At 41.0% G+C, this 17,474-nt stretch overlaps 1 protein-coding gene across 1 annotated transcript in view; it reads right to left on the bottom strand.

Annotated features, from left to right (window-relative positions):
- Nucleotides 1-6,046: 6,046 nt before the first annotated feature.
- LOC104626066 (monofunctional C1-tetrahydrofolate synthase, mitochondrial-like) overlaps nt 6,047-17,474 on the bottom strand; it is a gene marked incomplete at its 5' end in the record, with an annotated part of 61,814 nt that continues 50,386 nt past the window's right edge. The window contains one exon of the mRNA XM_010293889.1: nt 6,047-6,136. Coding sequence (XP_010292191.1) covers nt 6,047-6,136 — 90 coding nt within the window. The remainder of the gene's footprint in view (nt 6,137-17,474) is intronic.

The following is a 17,474-nucleotide window of genomic DNA, read 5'->3' as shown; positions in this document are numbered from 1 at the left end:
CAGGGAGAGAATGATGGATCAGAGCAACAGTCCCAGCGTGCGTCTCCTGAGGGGACAATATGGAGACTACACTATAGAAGGTGTGTGGGTCCCAAGCAGCAGTTTGAAATGACTTATAAAACCTGTTGCTCAGACATCCATATTTCACTTGGAAGCTTCAGAGGTGGCCAGCTAGTGCCATGTTTAATATCCCAGACTGCATGGAGGTAGGTCCAACACACCTGTGGAGGAGCCACAGTGACAGAGCAAGTAAGGCACAGTTATGGTTTTCCAAATTTCTCTGGGCAAGATGGAGGGGAAACCTCATTTATTTTTCTTGTAAGGACTCCACTAGGAAAACTATGGCTGGAAACCACCATTATTTCTTCCAGGAATCTTTGGATTTTTCTAGGTTAGATAGCTCAGTGTGTGCAAGACTAAATTACAACACTGTTATGTGTATGAATATTATGGTTGTATTTTGGGACACAGTTTAATAGAAAATATCAGAAATGTCTCTCTCCAGTAGCTTTGAGAGCCACACTTGAATCTTACTTTCTACCGATCATGTTTGTCCTGCCCCAGTGCAACTAAAGCATCCCCAGTCTAGGCTGTTACGAGCTCTACCAACTAATCAGGCTAAAATACCAAATAGCTCTATTTTTTACATTTAAGTTTATCTTCACAGCAATCCCCAAGGTGCTGGGGGACCACGCTATGAATAGAACAGTTCTGAAATGCAGTCAACAGACATTTCCGTGCTACTCCAGGGAAGGCACAGATAATTATTTTAATTGTCCCCAGTTTGCTCTTCTGTCCATAATTATAGCTTTGAGTTTATAAATAACAAAGCATGATTTTAAAAACCAAAACAAACCCCTCCATTATGACACAGTTCCTGAGATAATTAAGTCTCCAACTGTGGCTGCGTAGAAGGGAACCAAAACTACATTGCAGAAGCCATAACATACAGATGTGTGTTAAGTGGAGCAAAGTGACAGGATGAAAAACGTCACCAGGAAAATAAATTTTCTCTCATCATTATTTCACTGCTTTTTACTGAAGAAAAAAAAAGAAAAAAAGAAAAACAAACAAACAAAACCCCAAACCCAAAACAATAGCCTATTGTTTCGACTAGACCTATTGTTCTGTTGCATTTTTTGTTATTGAAAGAACCAACAGTCAGTGAGAGCTTCCTGAGGAGCAGCAGCTTGAAAAGCTAAATGCAGTATCCTGTGCCTAAGGCTTGTTTTGCTGCAGATTTAGGAAAAACTGGACAAGGTAAGTTACTGAGGTAAATTAGAGCACACTGTTTAGGATTTAATTTGTTTGAATACCCCCTTCAAATAGAAAACACACTGCAGTTTTACAAGTATGGTGGTTAAAACCTGCAAAACGAAGCAGAACAAAGCTCTGCCCTGTCACATCCTTGCTTGATGGACATTCCTCTGTTGTTACTGGGTGTTGCATACTGCCAGGGACAGGACAAGAAAAATTCTAGGTTGGGAGCCAGCACAGCAGGAGGATTCATTAGCCATGAACAGAAGCAAAACAGGGTTCCAGAAGGAGCAGTGCCCTTGCTGAACAACCAGCTTTACCACAACAAACACAAAATCAGCTGGGCAGCCTATAACACACACTTTGGATAAACAGAGACCTATGGATATGAGACAGCTCTGGCTTACATGTTTCAAAAGGTCTTTGCCCAACAAGGAAACAAATTATATATTAAAAACCTTTTACAAAATACACGGTCTGTTCTTTCTCTGCTTAATATCTTCCTTGCTTGGAGCTTGGCTCTTGCCCAAATGCAGCCAGAGCAACACTTGATGATAACTCAAAAATGTGCAGTTAATCTGTGTGTGGTTTTTTCGGCTCCTGAATGCCAGGAGTGAAAGTGTATTTTTCAGAGAGAAATAGACTTGATCACACAGTATAATAATGTTTATGCAAGTTTTTAGATGGCCAAGATAAGGGAAATAATTCTGTAAAGTCCTTTGAGAAAAGAAAAAACCTCTAAGGTGGAAAACCTTTATCTCTTTTTCAATGTTGTTTTTATCCACAAACAAGTATAAGCCCCAGTAGAGAGCTTTCTGCACTACAGCAAGAAAAACTTTAGCTTTCTTTTATTTTCTCCTTTTTTTTTTTTTTAACCTTACAGCTATATTTCATCATAAAAACTAGTTTGAAGAGAGAGTAAACTTTTGCTCTTTGGTCTATCTTGACATTCCTCTTGAAAAAGATAACAGGAATATTTCAAATTCGTTTTTGTCTCCTATTTCCAGGAAACAGGAAAGTTGCAGTTCTTAATTTCCAGGCTTCTGAAATGAGAAAGATAAAGAATTTATATGTTGAAACAAGACATCTTTGCTTGCTTTAAAGAAAAAAAGGAAGCATTGTAACCTAAAAGCAGTGTTTTAGTGAAATTTTGTGCTTTTGCCATAACCATAATAAACAAAAATATTCAATTATGCCACATGCACCTCCTATTTATTACCTGTGTAACCCTACTAGGTGAGAAACAAAAATCTGTACTCGCATTCCAGTATGATATAGGCTTTAGAGTGTATGCTATTGTAGTAACTGCTGCTGACTGAAACCTAATACTGTGGAATAAGGCTGTAAAAAGTCAGTTTTTTGTTTCATAGGATCAATTTTGTGGATGCAAAGGAAAGGTCTTCAAACACCTTCTATCCATATCTGAACGAATTAAGATGAAAACATCTAACAAAGAGTTTGCAGTTTTAGGACATCAGTTTTGGTGTCCTCCCCTCATAGGCTGCTTTACGGCTGTGAAGATGCTCGCAGTCAGAACTCTGGGATTCCTCTCGCATTCAGAAAAGCTCTGAGGGGGGCAAAATACCCGTGCTGTGTATTATGACCATTCTGATGCTCTGCCAGTTTTGATGAGGAGGTGAGTGCAAGAATCTATCTGCAACTGCAGACAGCCATGGCCTTACTATATCACAACCAACCGAGGAACCCCCATCTACCCAGACACCCAAAGCCAAACTGGCACAGTCAGAGCAGGCACCTGCTGCCGCTGATTAAATCAGAGGGATCCTTAGAGCTCACAAGGATCCTTAACAGACTTCACCTTTGCAGAGTGGGTCAGGCTCATAAATTTTCCTTGCTGCGCAAATAATACTCTTTTTTTTATTTTCTTCCTACTGGCAGACTTGTCTCCATGTAAGTAAGTCTTATTCTGACTGGTGCTATCTACAGATAGATCCTAAGGAAACAACTATACTTTTCTTTGTGTATGAGCTGGGCAGTCTAATTTAAATAGGATAGGGGCCAGTGATGAAGAACTAGCCAGATTCCTTTGGGTTAATTTTCAGGCATTACTGTTTCAGTTTTTTAATACAGCACATTGCTCCTACAGAGAGACTGTAATATCGTGTGTCCATGTATTAGCTATTTGTCAACAGAAAAAAACCAGAGCTGACTTTTTTGAAAAAAGATTTTGGTTGTTTGACTTTTTAGAGTATATTCTGATGATCAGTAATCTGCAATTTTTTCTAAGAACTATCATCTGCTAACAGTTCATATGCAGTGAAGTGGTGGAGAAAAATTAGAGAGGCTAATGACATCCAACATTTCAGCTCAGCAAGAAAGAGCCCCACAGAGCTACCCTAGCAGCAGGAACTTTTGCCTGCATCTCTTTCACAAGTCAGTCTCATGAAGCTATGCATTGCAGAGGAGGATATAAACTGCACAGTAAAACAACTGTTCTTGGCTCTGCACGCATGTTTGTAATGAAACATCTGCAGCTCTTCCACAAATCTCTAAATATTTTTCAATTACCACATCTTAAAGTTTTGAATCAGTCCTAATGAGTTGGCACAATATCATATTACTAGAAATTTTACATTGTACACTAATACCCTAGGAAAAGAATTCAAACCAAGTGGAAAAAATACCCAAACTATCCCTCGATCTGCCATCATAGAAACAAACCTGCAAATACCTCAAAATGCAGTATCAGCTACAGTGTGGGTTCACTTCAGTGAACATGTGAAAGCAAAGAATAACACAACTTCTCTACAGAAAGTTGGGAGTAAAGATTATACAAGAATATTGTTTCTCTCTTTATCCAAAGTGAGAAATGTACAAATCTAGCACATAAACCGGATGAATTATAGAGCTGATGAAGACTGACTACCTTGTGTGGTGCTCACTGGGTGTTACAATACTCTTGAGGCATTCATTTAGATTGTTAAAGGTAGGAGCACCGGTGAGTATGTGCCTATATTGATGACAAATATATATGATCAAGCTGGTTTTTTCTTTAAAAGGCTTGAACTGAATCATTCATTTGTCTGATGGCACCAATACCTCCATAGTGAAATTAAAATAATTTGTTAACAGTTGGATATATATGCTATTTCCTACCTGACTCTTATGTTTTTGTGACTTTGTTAGCATTTAATTTTACATCTGAGAAAACATCACCACTGACTAAAAGCCAAGCTGAACATTTTAAATTCATGCACAACTCCCAATAAAAGGCCTTCACAGTTGGAATGGAGTATTTAGTCTGCTTAATTATCGTTGTTCTTCAAAACTCACCAATCCATGGTTTGGATGGATTTGTGTAAGACTAGGCAGTAAACGCCCGATTAAGCAGGCTATGTGAATCTGCATATAGATTTTACATTAGGATTCTACAGTCATTTCAAATGATTCAGAAGTAATTATATGACTAACACATGATGAATCAATACACATGCATGAAGCCGTCAGATGTAATGCATATCAATAACAAAAATGGGATATATGCAAAGAAGTGGTATGTGCAACACTACCCATCAGCAAAATAGTCAGTGATGGTTTGCATAGAAGCTAGTAATGAATTACCTGTGCATGCTTGTTAACTTTGAAGCTAACTGCTTTTTACTTGTACACATGAAATGGCAGAATCTGCTCTCACCAGATACCATGTGAACGCTGTGACATTCAAGTATGTGCAAGTGAACAGTTAGCTTGGTCTGAGTGGTAAGCTCATTGGGTTGCGTGAACCTCTCCCCTCCTCCAAACAACCCGTCAAAACACAGAAACAGAAAATGAAAGCTGCTTCTCTCAAGCCAGAGTAGGCAAGGGTTGCTGGAGCAGGGCTGAAGCGCCTGGGCGCATCCACCTCAAAGCTGTGGCTGATCTGGGGTCCCATCACAGTCCTATTAGCTCATAGTAATATTGTTCTGTGTAATAGTAACCGTTTTACTCTCCAGACGGATTTACTGGGGGAAGGGAGAGTTAAGAGTCCCATCACAGACACACATGGTTTGTTTCAGTCAGGGTTACATCCTCTCTTATTCCATTTATTATGTTACAAGGTTAAAATGGAGTAGCATGGAATATTTTCATAACAACTTGGTTTTTTAAGTGCAGAACATGTGCTACACAAAATTAAAGCAGGACACCAAGAACATTAACTGCTTAAAGAAGGGGAGGAGGTGGCGGGGAATCTGCAACCTTCAAGGAAAAGGGAGAAAACCCAGCATGAAAAACAGACAGGCTAAGAGGACAGATTGTGTTTCTGAAACGCTTTTTACCATTTGAGAGAGATGACAGCAATCAAGATTAAAAAAACATTGAAAAACAAAGTAAAGCTCATGAACAAGCTGAGAAATATAGAAACATCTCTCCTGATATCTAGGCAATGACAGAAACACACTGCCACATGAGTATTATCAAAGACGAACTAGATTATTTCTTTTGAGGCAAGTAACATGACAGCATTTCTTCAGACTGACTTTTTCCGTAGCTAAGAGCGGTACAATTGCAGAACCAGCTCCTCATGGCAAGCTGACAGAGCCAGGAAATGCAAAAGGCAGCATCAATGTGCAGTATCCGTGTACAGCAAAAAAGCGCCGGCCGCCAATCAGCAGATAAAAGTGCGCATTATGAAATATTCGCCCAACTGCCCACAAATAGTGTGGTGTGCTCAATGAAACTAGGGCCTAGATAAACTCCTGACAACCTTTTTTATATATATACTAGAGACAAACACAAGCTGGAACAGGGAAGTAAAGGCTCTTGACCGACCTGAACTTGGACATCATTCTCAAAACAATCCTTTCACTTGCTCTGTGATAGGGTCGAGGTCGATGTCATAGAAGCATGGCCTCGTGGGCAGTCCTGGCATGGTGCTCATCTGTGGGAACAATAAAATGAAGTTGTACTCCTGCACCTGTATGCAGATCATCACCCATGTAAAGCTTAGAGTAAGAGAAAGGCTGGATTGTTCATCATGGACTCAACCACAGATATGATCTTCACCACATTTTTTTGCTTCTGTTAAAAATGTCCAGCTCGGTACTTTTACAATTAATTTAATTTTTAAGCGTATGCTTCTAAAAGACAGGAAAGAGACAATAAAAGCCACAAAATACTGGCCAGCACAGTAACCTTAACAAAATGAAGACACTTATTTGTTCCTCAGAGTATTTATCCAGAACATTTATGTGATTTTTTGGGGGAAAAAATCACACCAAGAATGGCAAAGACATAACTGCCCAGATTCATCTGGTGATATGAATGTGTTGAACTCAGACCTTTCCCCCAGAAAACAGGAGCTGAATTAATCACAACACTTTCATGACTGATTGCTTAATGTAAGGAACAAACTGAAATAGTTCAACTAAACATACATGGATTACACTTGAATCCTAATTTAGTAGTTAGAATTAACAGGTTGAGATATGAAGCTAAAGCAGCCCAATTATCTCAAACTATGCATAATTAAGATCCTGATCTAGCATAAGACACCAGCATCTGCATGCTTTTAAACATGTAAATAGTTGCATAGACTCAACAGTTACAGTTACTCAAATTACAGTTGCCTACAGGTCTGCTCACGCTACTTACTTATACTATTATTTACAACTGGCATTTTAGCAGCAATTAAAGACATATGGGTGACGTGGGAATCTGGAGGTGCTGGGCCACAATAGCTCAAGCCACTTTATATCAGAGGTACCCCAGGTTCTCACCTCCCCTGCCTCAGGACTCCCCCCTTCTCCCTCGCGCAGGAGATGTCTGGAGAGCAGGTCCAGCAGAATAATGCTATTTTTCAATCATCTGCTTCATCTTCTCCTGTTTCAGCACTTGAGCCAGGAGGGGCTTCCCCAGCCCCAGTGCCAGCACTGGCACAGGGTAAAGGTGGTGACTACGGGGCAGTTTTAAGGCAGGACCAGTTTGGATCAACCTGAACCACTTTGGATTCACACCCCAAGTCTTCCTAAGATGACAGTTAGAAGCCCTGAATATCTCACCACATTTCCACTAATCTAAGGCACTCCAAAAATAGCATTTGGGCTTAAGGACTCCCTTTTGATACCTTAACCTCAGAGGTGGAGGATGGACCTGTTATATTAGGCCCTATATTAATACCCAAAGAGATGGAAGACATTACAATCTCTGGAAACAAACATGGGGTTCAGCTTAGCTCAACTGTTGGCTAAGAGCCTTTTAAGCATTAAAACTTATCTAATAGATGCTAGGTTTTGAGGAACAAAATTTTAGCTGAGGCAAGTCATCAGGGCTCGTTAAAGCTGATGGTTAATCTGCAGGACCGGGCCACCGGCTGCAGGGGTGCAGCCAGCGCACACCATGGCCAGCCACCACCTCTCAGCAGAGAGCACAGGGCCAGGCATCTTCCTCCCTCTGCCTTCCCTAATTCCTCAAGAAGCACAGCTCAGCTACGCTGTCTTCTCTGGCCAAAGGCAAGCTCTAACAAACAGGCTTACTGGCCTCAAAAGAAGAAAAATACACAACCACCATCCCAGCTCCTGCAGAGAGCCAAATTTACAGGCCCCTCTCGGGCTGGAGCAGTCTGTACTTCTTTATAAGTCAACCTGTTCTGCTGCATACTCGGTGATGGAGTTAGTTAGCATCTCCCTTACGCTTCATCTTCGCTCCGAACGCTTGTGTAATGCTTCCATCGTGGGAATACAAGCAAACCGTAAGATCTCTCCACCACAGTCCCATTTACTCCAGAGAGCTCTGCTGCCGTTTCAGAGGTTGGTCCCACGTTGGGAAGGAGGAAAGGAGCTCAGGGAGCTCTGTAGCAGCCATCATCTCACTTGAGATCTAGCTCTGAGAAAAAACAATGCAACGAGCTCTTCTAGTGGACTCAGTACATTTCCTCTGTTTTTAAACATAGTCCTTCCTGATCTTTTGTTATTGCACACAGTAGGATTAAAAGACAGTTAATGATTAAATGACATTAAAATGCCACTGATTGCATGACATCATTTTATTGGCTGACATCCTCTTGGCGTCTTAGCTAAGTACTAAAACACCTTGTTACTGTTCTTTACCTGTTGGCCACACTAGTTGGACTACAACATCATTAGGGTACTGAATTATTTTCTCTCTCAAGATTCATCCCAGTTTCTGAGTTAATGCTTGACAAGAAACTGCCTTAATGAATTACATTTCACTGGGAGGGGAATGAACAAATTGCCAAAGACAACTTTCTGGTAATTTTGTATATGGCAGTTCTACATCTGACAGTAAACTCCCAAATTCCAGGTTGTCTTTTTTTTTCTTTTTCTTTTTTTAATATATATGTACAAGCTTGACTAGTCTTCATTTCCCCTGAGAGGAGTTTGTTTTTTTTCATAGGCCCAGTTCTACGCTGGTGTAACTCCACTGTGTTAACCAATGGAAATCGATTATATCTATAAAACGTGAATATCAACCCAGTTTATTGCCAGTTCAGGGAACAAAACTATTCTCATTTTGAAAATTTAAGTCCGCAAAAGGGAATGAGTTCATCTGAATTAAAGTTACTGCTGTGTAAAATGAAGTACAAGACAAAAAAACCCACAGAGGAAACACTTTGGGATGAACACCTGTGTGAATTACAGAGCGAAAATAAAATACATCCTGGCATTTTCCCCATGGCCCAGACTTCCAAACAGGCAAAGCCGTGTAGATTTATGATCATTTCTCTCCGCTCTCATTATTTGGACACACAGAGGTAACACGCAGCAGAATCCATCCCTTTTCCTTACTTCAAGGTCAATAGGAGGAGACGGCGGACTGGCTGAGGAGCTTACTACCGATTATTCCCTCGCCAGCCCTCCATTTCTTTCCTGCAGCCAAAACTGCAGGAGGGAAGAGAGGGCTCGGTCGGCTGCGAGGCTGAATCGAGGCTTCAGAAGACTGGCTTTCCCCATGGCTGTGGGTTCAGAATGATCCTCTTCCCTCTCGCTGTTCTCCACGATGCTGAGTGAAGGTATTAACCATCGAGTTCACAGGCTGGCCTTAACTGCAGCAGGCATGACCCAGAAGCATCCCTCTCCCTCTCCAAAGTAACCGGAGCCTAGAGTTTTGCGCACGGGGAGGGGGATGCTAACCTGCCCCCGGCTGCAGCACATACCGTACTGGCACAGCGGCTGGCAGACTACCTCCACCTCTCCAAGGCCTTCTGAGATAACTACTTACTAAAATGACTTCATTTCTAAAACTTGAAAAATGGACAATGAACACTGAAAGAGAAAATATGCCTAAAGCATAAATCACTTTGGTAATAGCAGGTATGTACAGCATGAAAAAAACCCCCAGAAATTTACAGTCATACAGCTGCTTGCTAGGCATCCCATACAATATATACCCTCTATATATTGTACGGAGATCAGCAGAACTCTCCACTCTAATGTAACAACATTTGGGTTATAGATTGGTAGCTACACAACATCACACAACATGACTGTGAGAAAAGAGCAGGGTAAGAAGCAGTGAATGACAACACATTATCCACTTAAGACCACAAATTGAATTTAGATAGCTGAAATAATCAGTACTTAATTTGACCAAAACTGTTACTATCACACATCCCCTGGGAGAAGGAATATATAAGGCATAAACTTTGCACCTTAAGACTTAATGCAATTCATCTGAATGCTTTGTGGTGGGGGTGGGAAGGGTTTTATGAAGAATTCATCCAGCTGCTGCCCAAAATACATAGTTTAGTAATTAATGGGAACTAGTTTTGTAGAAACTCCCTGGAATCAACCATTTTCTTTGCAAACTGTGCAACTGCCTACACATCCATGAGAGCAAATGAACTGCAGGAAGATGATGTGAAAAATCCAACACCTATTTATTACTATGGCACTCACTCTGTATTTAGGAGGCAAAAGCAGCAAGTCTTACAGTCATATATCCTGGGGATCATTTATGCTCCTGGAAATGCACAACTGGTGGAAGATAAATCATAATTTTAGTTAAGAAAGCCTGAAGGCTACTGTTATTTATACTAGGCATTTATGATCTTCCAGAAGTTTACTTGCATGACTAAACAAAAAAACATAAGGAGCTTCCTTACAAAAGGAAGATGCCAGTTACTTTTAAGGAAGCTATATGAAAGTGCTGTTTCATACCCTCTTCAAGAATGTATCCACTGTCACTGGAAAAGTGACTACATTGAGCTTCACTGGAGCTTCATTTAAATTACAGTTGTGTGTTGACTTGTAATTTTAGTTGGCCATAAGGTCTATGTAACAGTTGCACAGTCAAGCACTAAGACCCTGCTAGCCAGGTTTGTTATGGTCCCAAGAGGAACTATGCTGTTTAGTTTCCTTTTTTATCATACAGATGCCTACCAGTGGTTGACAAGTCAAGTCGTGCCTTTTACTTCAAGTGTGTATCCATCCATCCATCCATCCATCCATCCATCCATCCATCCATCCATATATCTCTCTCTCTTTATTTTTTTCATTTCTCTATATGAAAAATCCTAATAGGACCTGAGATCACCTTAACTGGGTCAGCACAATGGCATAATTTGCAAAACAGACGGTCCTGAGGACTGCATCCAACTCATGGTTAGCGTCTTTTTCACTTATAAGACAAGCTGTGTCTGTTTTACAGGCATAACATGGTTTCTAATCAGAGAAAGAAAACCAGAGGAATCTGTACTTACACAAAGTAGGGAAACCAGACGATGAGAAGATACCAAAAACATCAGCAGCTTATTGAAGAAACCTCCCTATTCTGTGGCTTATGGAGTTAATATAGCATTTGACAAGAAGTGCAAGTAATTCACATTATCTAATTGTATCCTTTTGTTAATTGAACAAATTAAGACAACCCGCAACCATTTCAAACCTGAAATACTGCAGAAAACAGATGTTGTTTCTCAAGAGAATCTAGCATACACATGAGTGTGGATAACTCCTCAATAAAATCTGATCGGGTGAATTGCACATCCCACACTCCCTCAGCAAGAAACAATGCAAGAGGAAACTCAAGAGATTTATAAATAGTGCTATAAACCTGTACGCATTATGTTCAACGTGCCAGAATTTGTTGGAATCCTGAGGCACGGCACGAAGCAGCTACACTTCAGGGTTTCAATACTGTTTCCTAGTGTGAATTAGAGCTCTGAAAGGCAGATCCGCTACCAGAAATTTGCTCCCCTGCAGTGCATATGTCAGTCTCAATGCATGCAAAGCTGAAAGGAAGAGCTTTCCTCCCTTGTTCTGAAGAAATCCTGCCAGGTTTCCAACCTTTCCTGCCTTTAGGCATTCTTTACCTTGAGCATCAGATTAGTCCCACTGACACCTGGGGTGCTGGCCATGCACTGGAAGCTGGCACCAGGGGAATTGCAACCCATGGAGTGGGAGAGAGAGATTAACACTCACCTCACTGCACTGCAGGACTGGAGAAGGGAGTGCAGATCTTACTACTGGACGCCTTAAAGTCCTGGCACTCTCCATTTTAAACCCATACTTGCAAATTTTTCATGAGACTATCCACGCAATGAGGGTAGGACTATGGCACCCTGGAGCATGTGACTGTGCAAACACTTCCAGTGAGCGGTCACTTATTTCACCTTCGGACTGGACTGCCCTACACCGCACAGAGGCACCCATTGTGCACTGAAGAGGGAAGCTAGTGTACAAAAATCAGGCAGCATATCCTAAGTATCTCCAGGATCACCTCGTAGTTTGTTTCACAGAACTGGAAAATTCCCCCACTCTGCAGAGCTCTATCACTTCAGAGGTAGTTCATGCTTTGAATGACAGTATAAAAAAAAATTCCATGAAGATGACAGAAGAGAAGAATTAAGAGAACAGTATTGTTTGTCTTAAAAGAAATACAACAGAATTGAAATGGCCAAAACAAAACAGGCACAATATAGTCTACACACGCACGCCCCACACCCCCCATTAGAAAGGGGAATGACACCATACCAAAGACTGAACTGACACTCAAGTGACCTTTCACCACCTCTTAAAAGCAAACAAACCTCAAACTCTCAGGTTAGGAAAAGCAGATGCATAATGGAAGCAAGTTGGGGCTTGGAAAAGTATCAACTTTTAAAAACAAACTAATAAATTCAGCCTTGGAAATGGCAGTAATTTCTAAAAACCTACTTTAATAGCTACATAATGCTTAAGAAAATATTATCTCATTATTTTTCATTGCCTGAAAATAACAAGGATTTCTACAATCAGCTAAGCAACAATCTTTAGTCAGTATTTAAATAACTGTTTATGTAGAAGTTCTAATGAAAATTTGCCAAACCTGATGATAGCCAGAGAAGATAGGGAGAGTGAAGCTCATATTTCCTTCTCAGGAAATCTTTGACAAAAAGAGATCTTGTTGCAGTGCATAAGAACAATCACAGTAAGAAACTCAACACATTAGCAGCTTTCAAAATGATCAAAATAATGTTTGAAAAGATGCCGATGCTACCCCAACATATGCTGTTGTATTCCTTGCAACGAACAGCTCTGTTTCACTGGCATGCTGCTGATACCAGGTGCAGAAGTCCATCTGGCATCAATCATTCTAATTGTCTCTTACTTTAGTGTTCCCACATTCTTGACAATTGTTCGATTTTGTGAAAGGATTTACAACAACAAAATGCATGGACGCTGTTCTGCTATCGGCATCTGGATGAAGTTGTAAGACTACTGAATATTGATTATACGATCCTAACTGACCTTGGTGCCAGGTGCTCAAGTGAGGCAGAAGTAGCTTGTGCCCTGTTACATTCTCCGAGGGATTATCAGGACCCTACAATTTACTCACCTTGAGTGGAAATAGTCTGAATCCAAAAGTGATCTCCTGGGCACCCTAAGGAAAAAACTAAAACCCACACTACAGTCCACATCTGTCCAGTACAGCTTTTGGAGAGACCTGTGGTTGCATATCCCAAAGGAAGCAGGGGATGAGAGGAACCGGTCAATGCTTGGTTGGCCAATCCTTGGTGAACAGGTCACTGTACTACCTCTGGAACTCAAATGTCAGTGACGTGCTGAAGCACCGAAGACCCAGAATGGAATTGTGCTAGTTATTAAATAAAATATTTAGGCAGGGATGTAATCTGTGAAAGAATGAGCAATTTCTCTGATTAAGTAAAACACTTCTGACTCACATATATGACTGCAGTTCCCCTCAGCAGAGTTCTCTCAAGTAATTTTCATCTTAGAGTTTATAAAAATCATACTTGAAGCAGAACAAAATGGTCCCCATAATTACAGCACAATGGGATCAATATTTTAAATTTTACTTGAAAAATAAATCTCTCGCTGAGGTAGCACGTTACATGGTGTTAGTTCAGTGTACTGTTTTTTCTCACCATCCACAACACAGGATGTTTCACAGGGTATTCAGAGCTGTTTTCTGCCTTAGGTAGGCTAACTGATAAATAAAATACTACAAAACCAAAAGCTACAAAATCCAAACCACCCCTCAAAAACCAAACACTCCACCCCCAAACAACCAACCACGGAAGAGATAAAGTGGGAGAGAAAAAACAGGGCTGCAAATTCCAGGTGACTAGTTCCAAAACACTTCCCTCCATCCCAGCCCACTCAAATCCATTTCCAGGAGTAATTGCTCCCTTGGCCAAGGCCTACATCCTGATTTTCCTCTCCCGCTTGGGCTTTCGACAGAATCCCTGGCAGAGGATTCTTGCTCGCTGCTTCTTGTACAAAATCACCTCCTCAGCCAGAAGAAATCCTTCCCTCCAGCTCACTCCTGATGTCAGAGGCTCCCAGGGCTCTTCCTATTCTTGACGAGCGTCCAATATATCAGACGGTGCTGGAAACGCGCCTCTGCGGGAATAAATCCAGAGGATAAAGGTGTTGCTCTCGTGTGCTGTTTCAGCAACACAAATATCCGAAGTATCTGATGTTCAGGGGTACATAACCCTCCTGTTTTGTCCAGTGTTTGGGTCTCCTGGTGAGGAGGAGGTGTCCAAGCTGCGCCAGCAGTTCAGGTTCTGCTGAAAGCAGAGCAGATTTTGTGGTATTTGGGGAGGAGAGGTCTCGGGTGGATCCATCCCAACTGCCTTGCATTTGCTCACGGACCAGGACTGGGCAGCCTTCATTTCAACTGAAACCTGCTTATTTTGTACCGATTATTTCTCTAGAAGGACCCTTCCTTAAACGCTGGAAGCAAGTCCCACTTTGTGCTCTTGATCTTCGCTATGCCATTTTGTTTAAAAGCTTCATAGCTTTCATACCAGACTTGCCGTGTGGGTCAGACAGCACGACACGTTAACAGAGGAAAGCACAGAGCCTCAATTACAGCCCAGAGGTGGTGGCAGCAGCAGACTACATAAAGCAAATATGTGTGCTCAACATGCCACAGCTTTGTCCTTCCCAGTAATCCATGCTAGGAAGAGCACCAGAAGCATCATCCAGCCATTTCAATGACAAATTACAACATGGAGAAATCCCAAAAGATTGTGTAACTATGGTGCGCAAAAACACATTTAAGCCATAGTATCCCTCTTGGTTACAATTAACTGGATCCACTGACATCTGAGTAAGTAAAGTTCGCTAAGAAACATCGTATCAGGCAAAGTTGATGTGTGTGTGTATATACATATGGGAAGAATACATATGGGAAGAACTGCTTCTAGAGAACATACAGAGATTATAGCAAAGGACCCCTTAAAATTAGTTCTTTTTAATTGTTAAATCACCAGACTGGGTTGGTCTCATTACTTGATTTAAACTAAATGGCAGTGGTGACCTTTATAATACCAAAGTATGAGAATTTTGGAAAACACCTGAAGCAACAGGAGTTGAAAAAAGTGGAAGAGAAGGTGACTATACTTTGCTAATCCCATCTGAGTAGACACAATCTCGTTTTCAGTACTGGGAACTAATAAAGCCTAGGATATAGACTTCACAGGCACAGTTCAACTTTCTGGTCTGTAGTTGTCGTGGGAGATGTCGGAAAGAAGAGCCTGGGGGCTTGTCTTCAAAGAACGATCAACGGTGGTGGGCATCCACAGCATCAATCACTATCACCGTACCATCATCGTGTATCAACCTTGACCTGTGAGCATCTCTAATCTCATTAGTTCACTTCCTCAAGTCACTTGTTGCCTGGATAAACAATTTAAATGATATGCTCTTTGTAGCCCTTAGCACATATTGTTTTGTGACAGACTGAAGCAAACAGGAAACAGACAACTACAAACAAGCACCTTATCCTACAATTCCGCACGCGGCTGCTTTCTAACCATTCGCAATTTTGCCCCATCTCCCTCCAGGCAAATTACTGTCTTGATATGTTAGGTCAGTGCTATCTTAGGTGCACCAAACAATTCAAAAACTTTTCCTTTCTACTTGTTCCTAACCCAGAAGACGCAGAATGCATGCAGTTTGGCTGGATACGAGGACATCAAACTGTTAAACTGTCTAAATCAGATACTCTCAGTCACAAGCCCATCACAGACCTCTAGCAGTACATCTTATTCAACACAGCGTGTCCTCTAAAATTGTATCAGAATGTACTGTGGTTCTCTTTGACAAGAAAGCAAATAAAAAATGAAGGATATTACTCAGGTCCGCAATTTACATCCTACAGTGTATCGAATCACTGTTTTAAGAGGCCTCCAAAAGGTTGCTGAGAAAAGTGAGCCTTGAATAACCTATGCTGGAGCTGACACTTCTCCTGGAAAATGGAGGAGCATAGAGATGCTTTGAAAAAGGCCAAAAGCCACTGACGTGTGATGCACTGGTGCCTTCAGAAAAGCCACCTTCTTTGCAGGTTGCCTGAACTGCACTGACAGCTGTAAGGAGAAAGGGAAAAATTCTAGCCATGAATGTGTGACTTAACTCTCTTATGGCAATATTGATTTTCAAAGTTTCTCTAAGGAGATACTAAAACCTTAACTTCTGTTCACTGAGAGAGAGCCACAAGTTAACAAGCTGTCAGATAGATTTAATTGTCAAAGGAAACCAGACAAAATTTTGTTAACTGACAGCACAATCTTTATCCTACAAATGTGTATCCTTACAGTATATAATAAAGATTTATATTTTTATATTTATAAATGAAATTATTTTCAAAGTACTTACAAATATGGATTAAATACATTAAGCACATCTGGGAAATAAATTAAATAAGATCTCCATTTTAAAAGGTCAGTGAGATAGGAGGCATAAAAGGTTAAATGATTTTCCAAAAGCAGCTGAGGTGCTGCCAGGAGAATGGAACTTGAAATTGGTAACTGATTCTCATCTTAGTCTCATATAACTGAAACTCAAAAATAACTATGCTAAATAGTTGCATTCCATAAAACATCTTTTTCTATTACATAACGAAGCCTTTGTACCAGTTAATTTCATTTTTAATGAAACACAACTTTCTCCATTTCTCACACTTTGCTCAGTGTGAACTTGCATTAAGTCACTTTTCTAACCATAGTTTATGCAATGTAACAAAGGATAACAATATTTTCACATAAGCAACAAAAATGCTGTTAAAACTGTCCAATTAAAATCAACCATATCTGGAAACACACTGTTTTTTCAGTCTGAAAAACAAATCAACCCCCAAACAGATGTTTTGTGGGTAGCATTCAGTATTTTTCAGAAACGAAGCATATGACAGGACAAAAAAAGTGGAAGTCAATAATGAATTTCTGCATCCCAACAGAAAACAAGTTAACACAACTCTTTTTTTTTGTTTGTTTTGACAAACACCTAGTACAGGAATGACCTACAGAAACGTCTCCTCAAGCATTAAAAAATGTGTAGAAGTGCCACTGTTGTAGAAACTTTATTTATGCACATACAGAGTAAAACATAAGAAGACTAAAATGAAATGATAGCGCAGAAATTAAAAACTAGTTAGAAGATGATCTCTCTAACGCCAAAGTGAACAAACTAGCAGACAAAGCCATAAGCTTTATTTACTCTTACGGTCTATCCCCCCGGCTCCTCCTAATCAAAAGAAGGCCACTCTGTAATGAACAGTCATTTTTGGCAAACAATCCATTTACAACTCCACCGCTCAGCCAAAGGCCTAACAAACACAACAAGCAACACATCCGCCCAGGTTCAGCCTGCCTCCTTCCCTCCCGGCGACCCCGCGGGCGAAGACGCCCCGTGACGGCACACCGACCTCGCCGGCAGAGCCGCGATGCCCAGCAGTGTGCCGCTGCCCACCTGCCTGGGTGCCTTCCTTGAAGAGAGGCTGCTGGTGGGTGAGCGAGCTCTCCCCTTGGT

This window comes from Phaethon lepturus, unplaced genomic scaffold (genome assembly GCF_000687285.1).
Source record: "Phaethon lepturus isolate BGI_N335 unplaced genomic scaffold, ASM68728v1 scaffold6279, whole genome shotgun sequence".
Lineage (NCBI taxonomy): Eukaryota > Metazoa > Chordata > Aves > Phaethontiformes > Phaethontidae > Phaethon > Phaethon lepturus.
The sequence above is the reverse complement of the archived record's forward strand: the minus strand, read 5'-3'. Positions and strand labels throughout refer to the sequence as shown.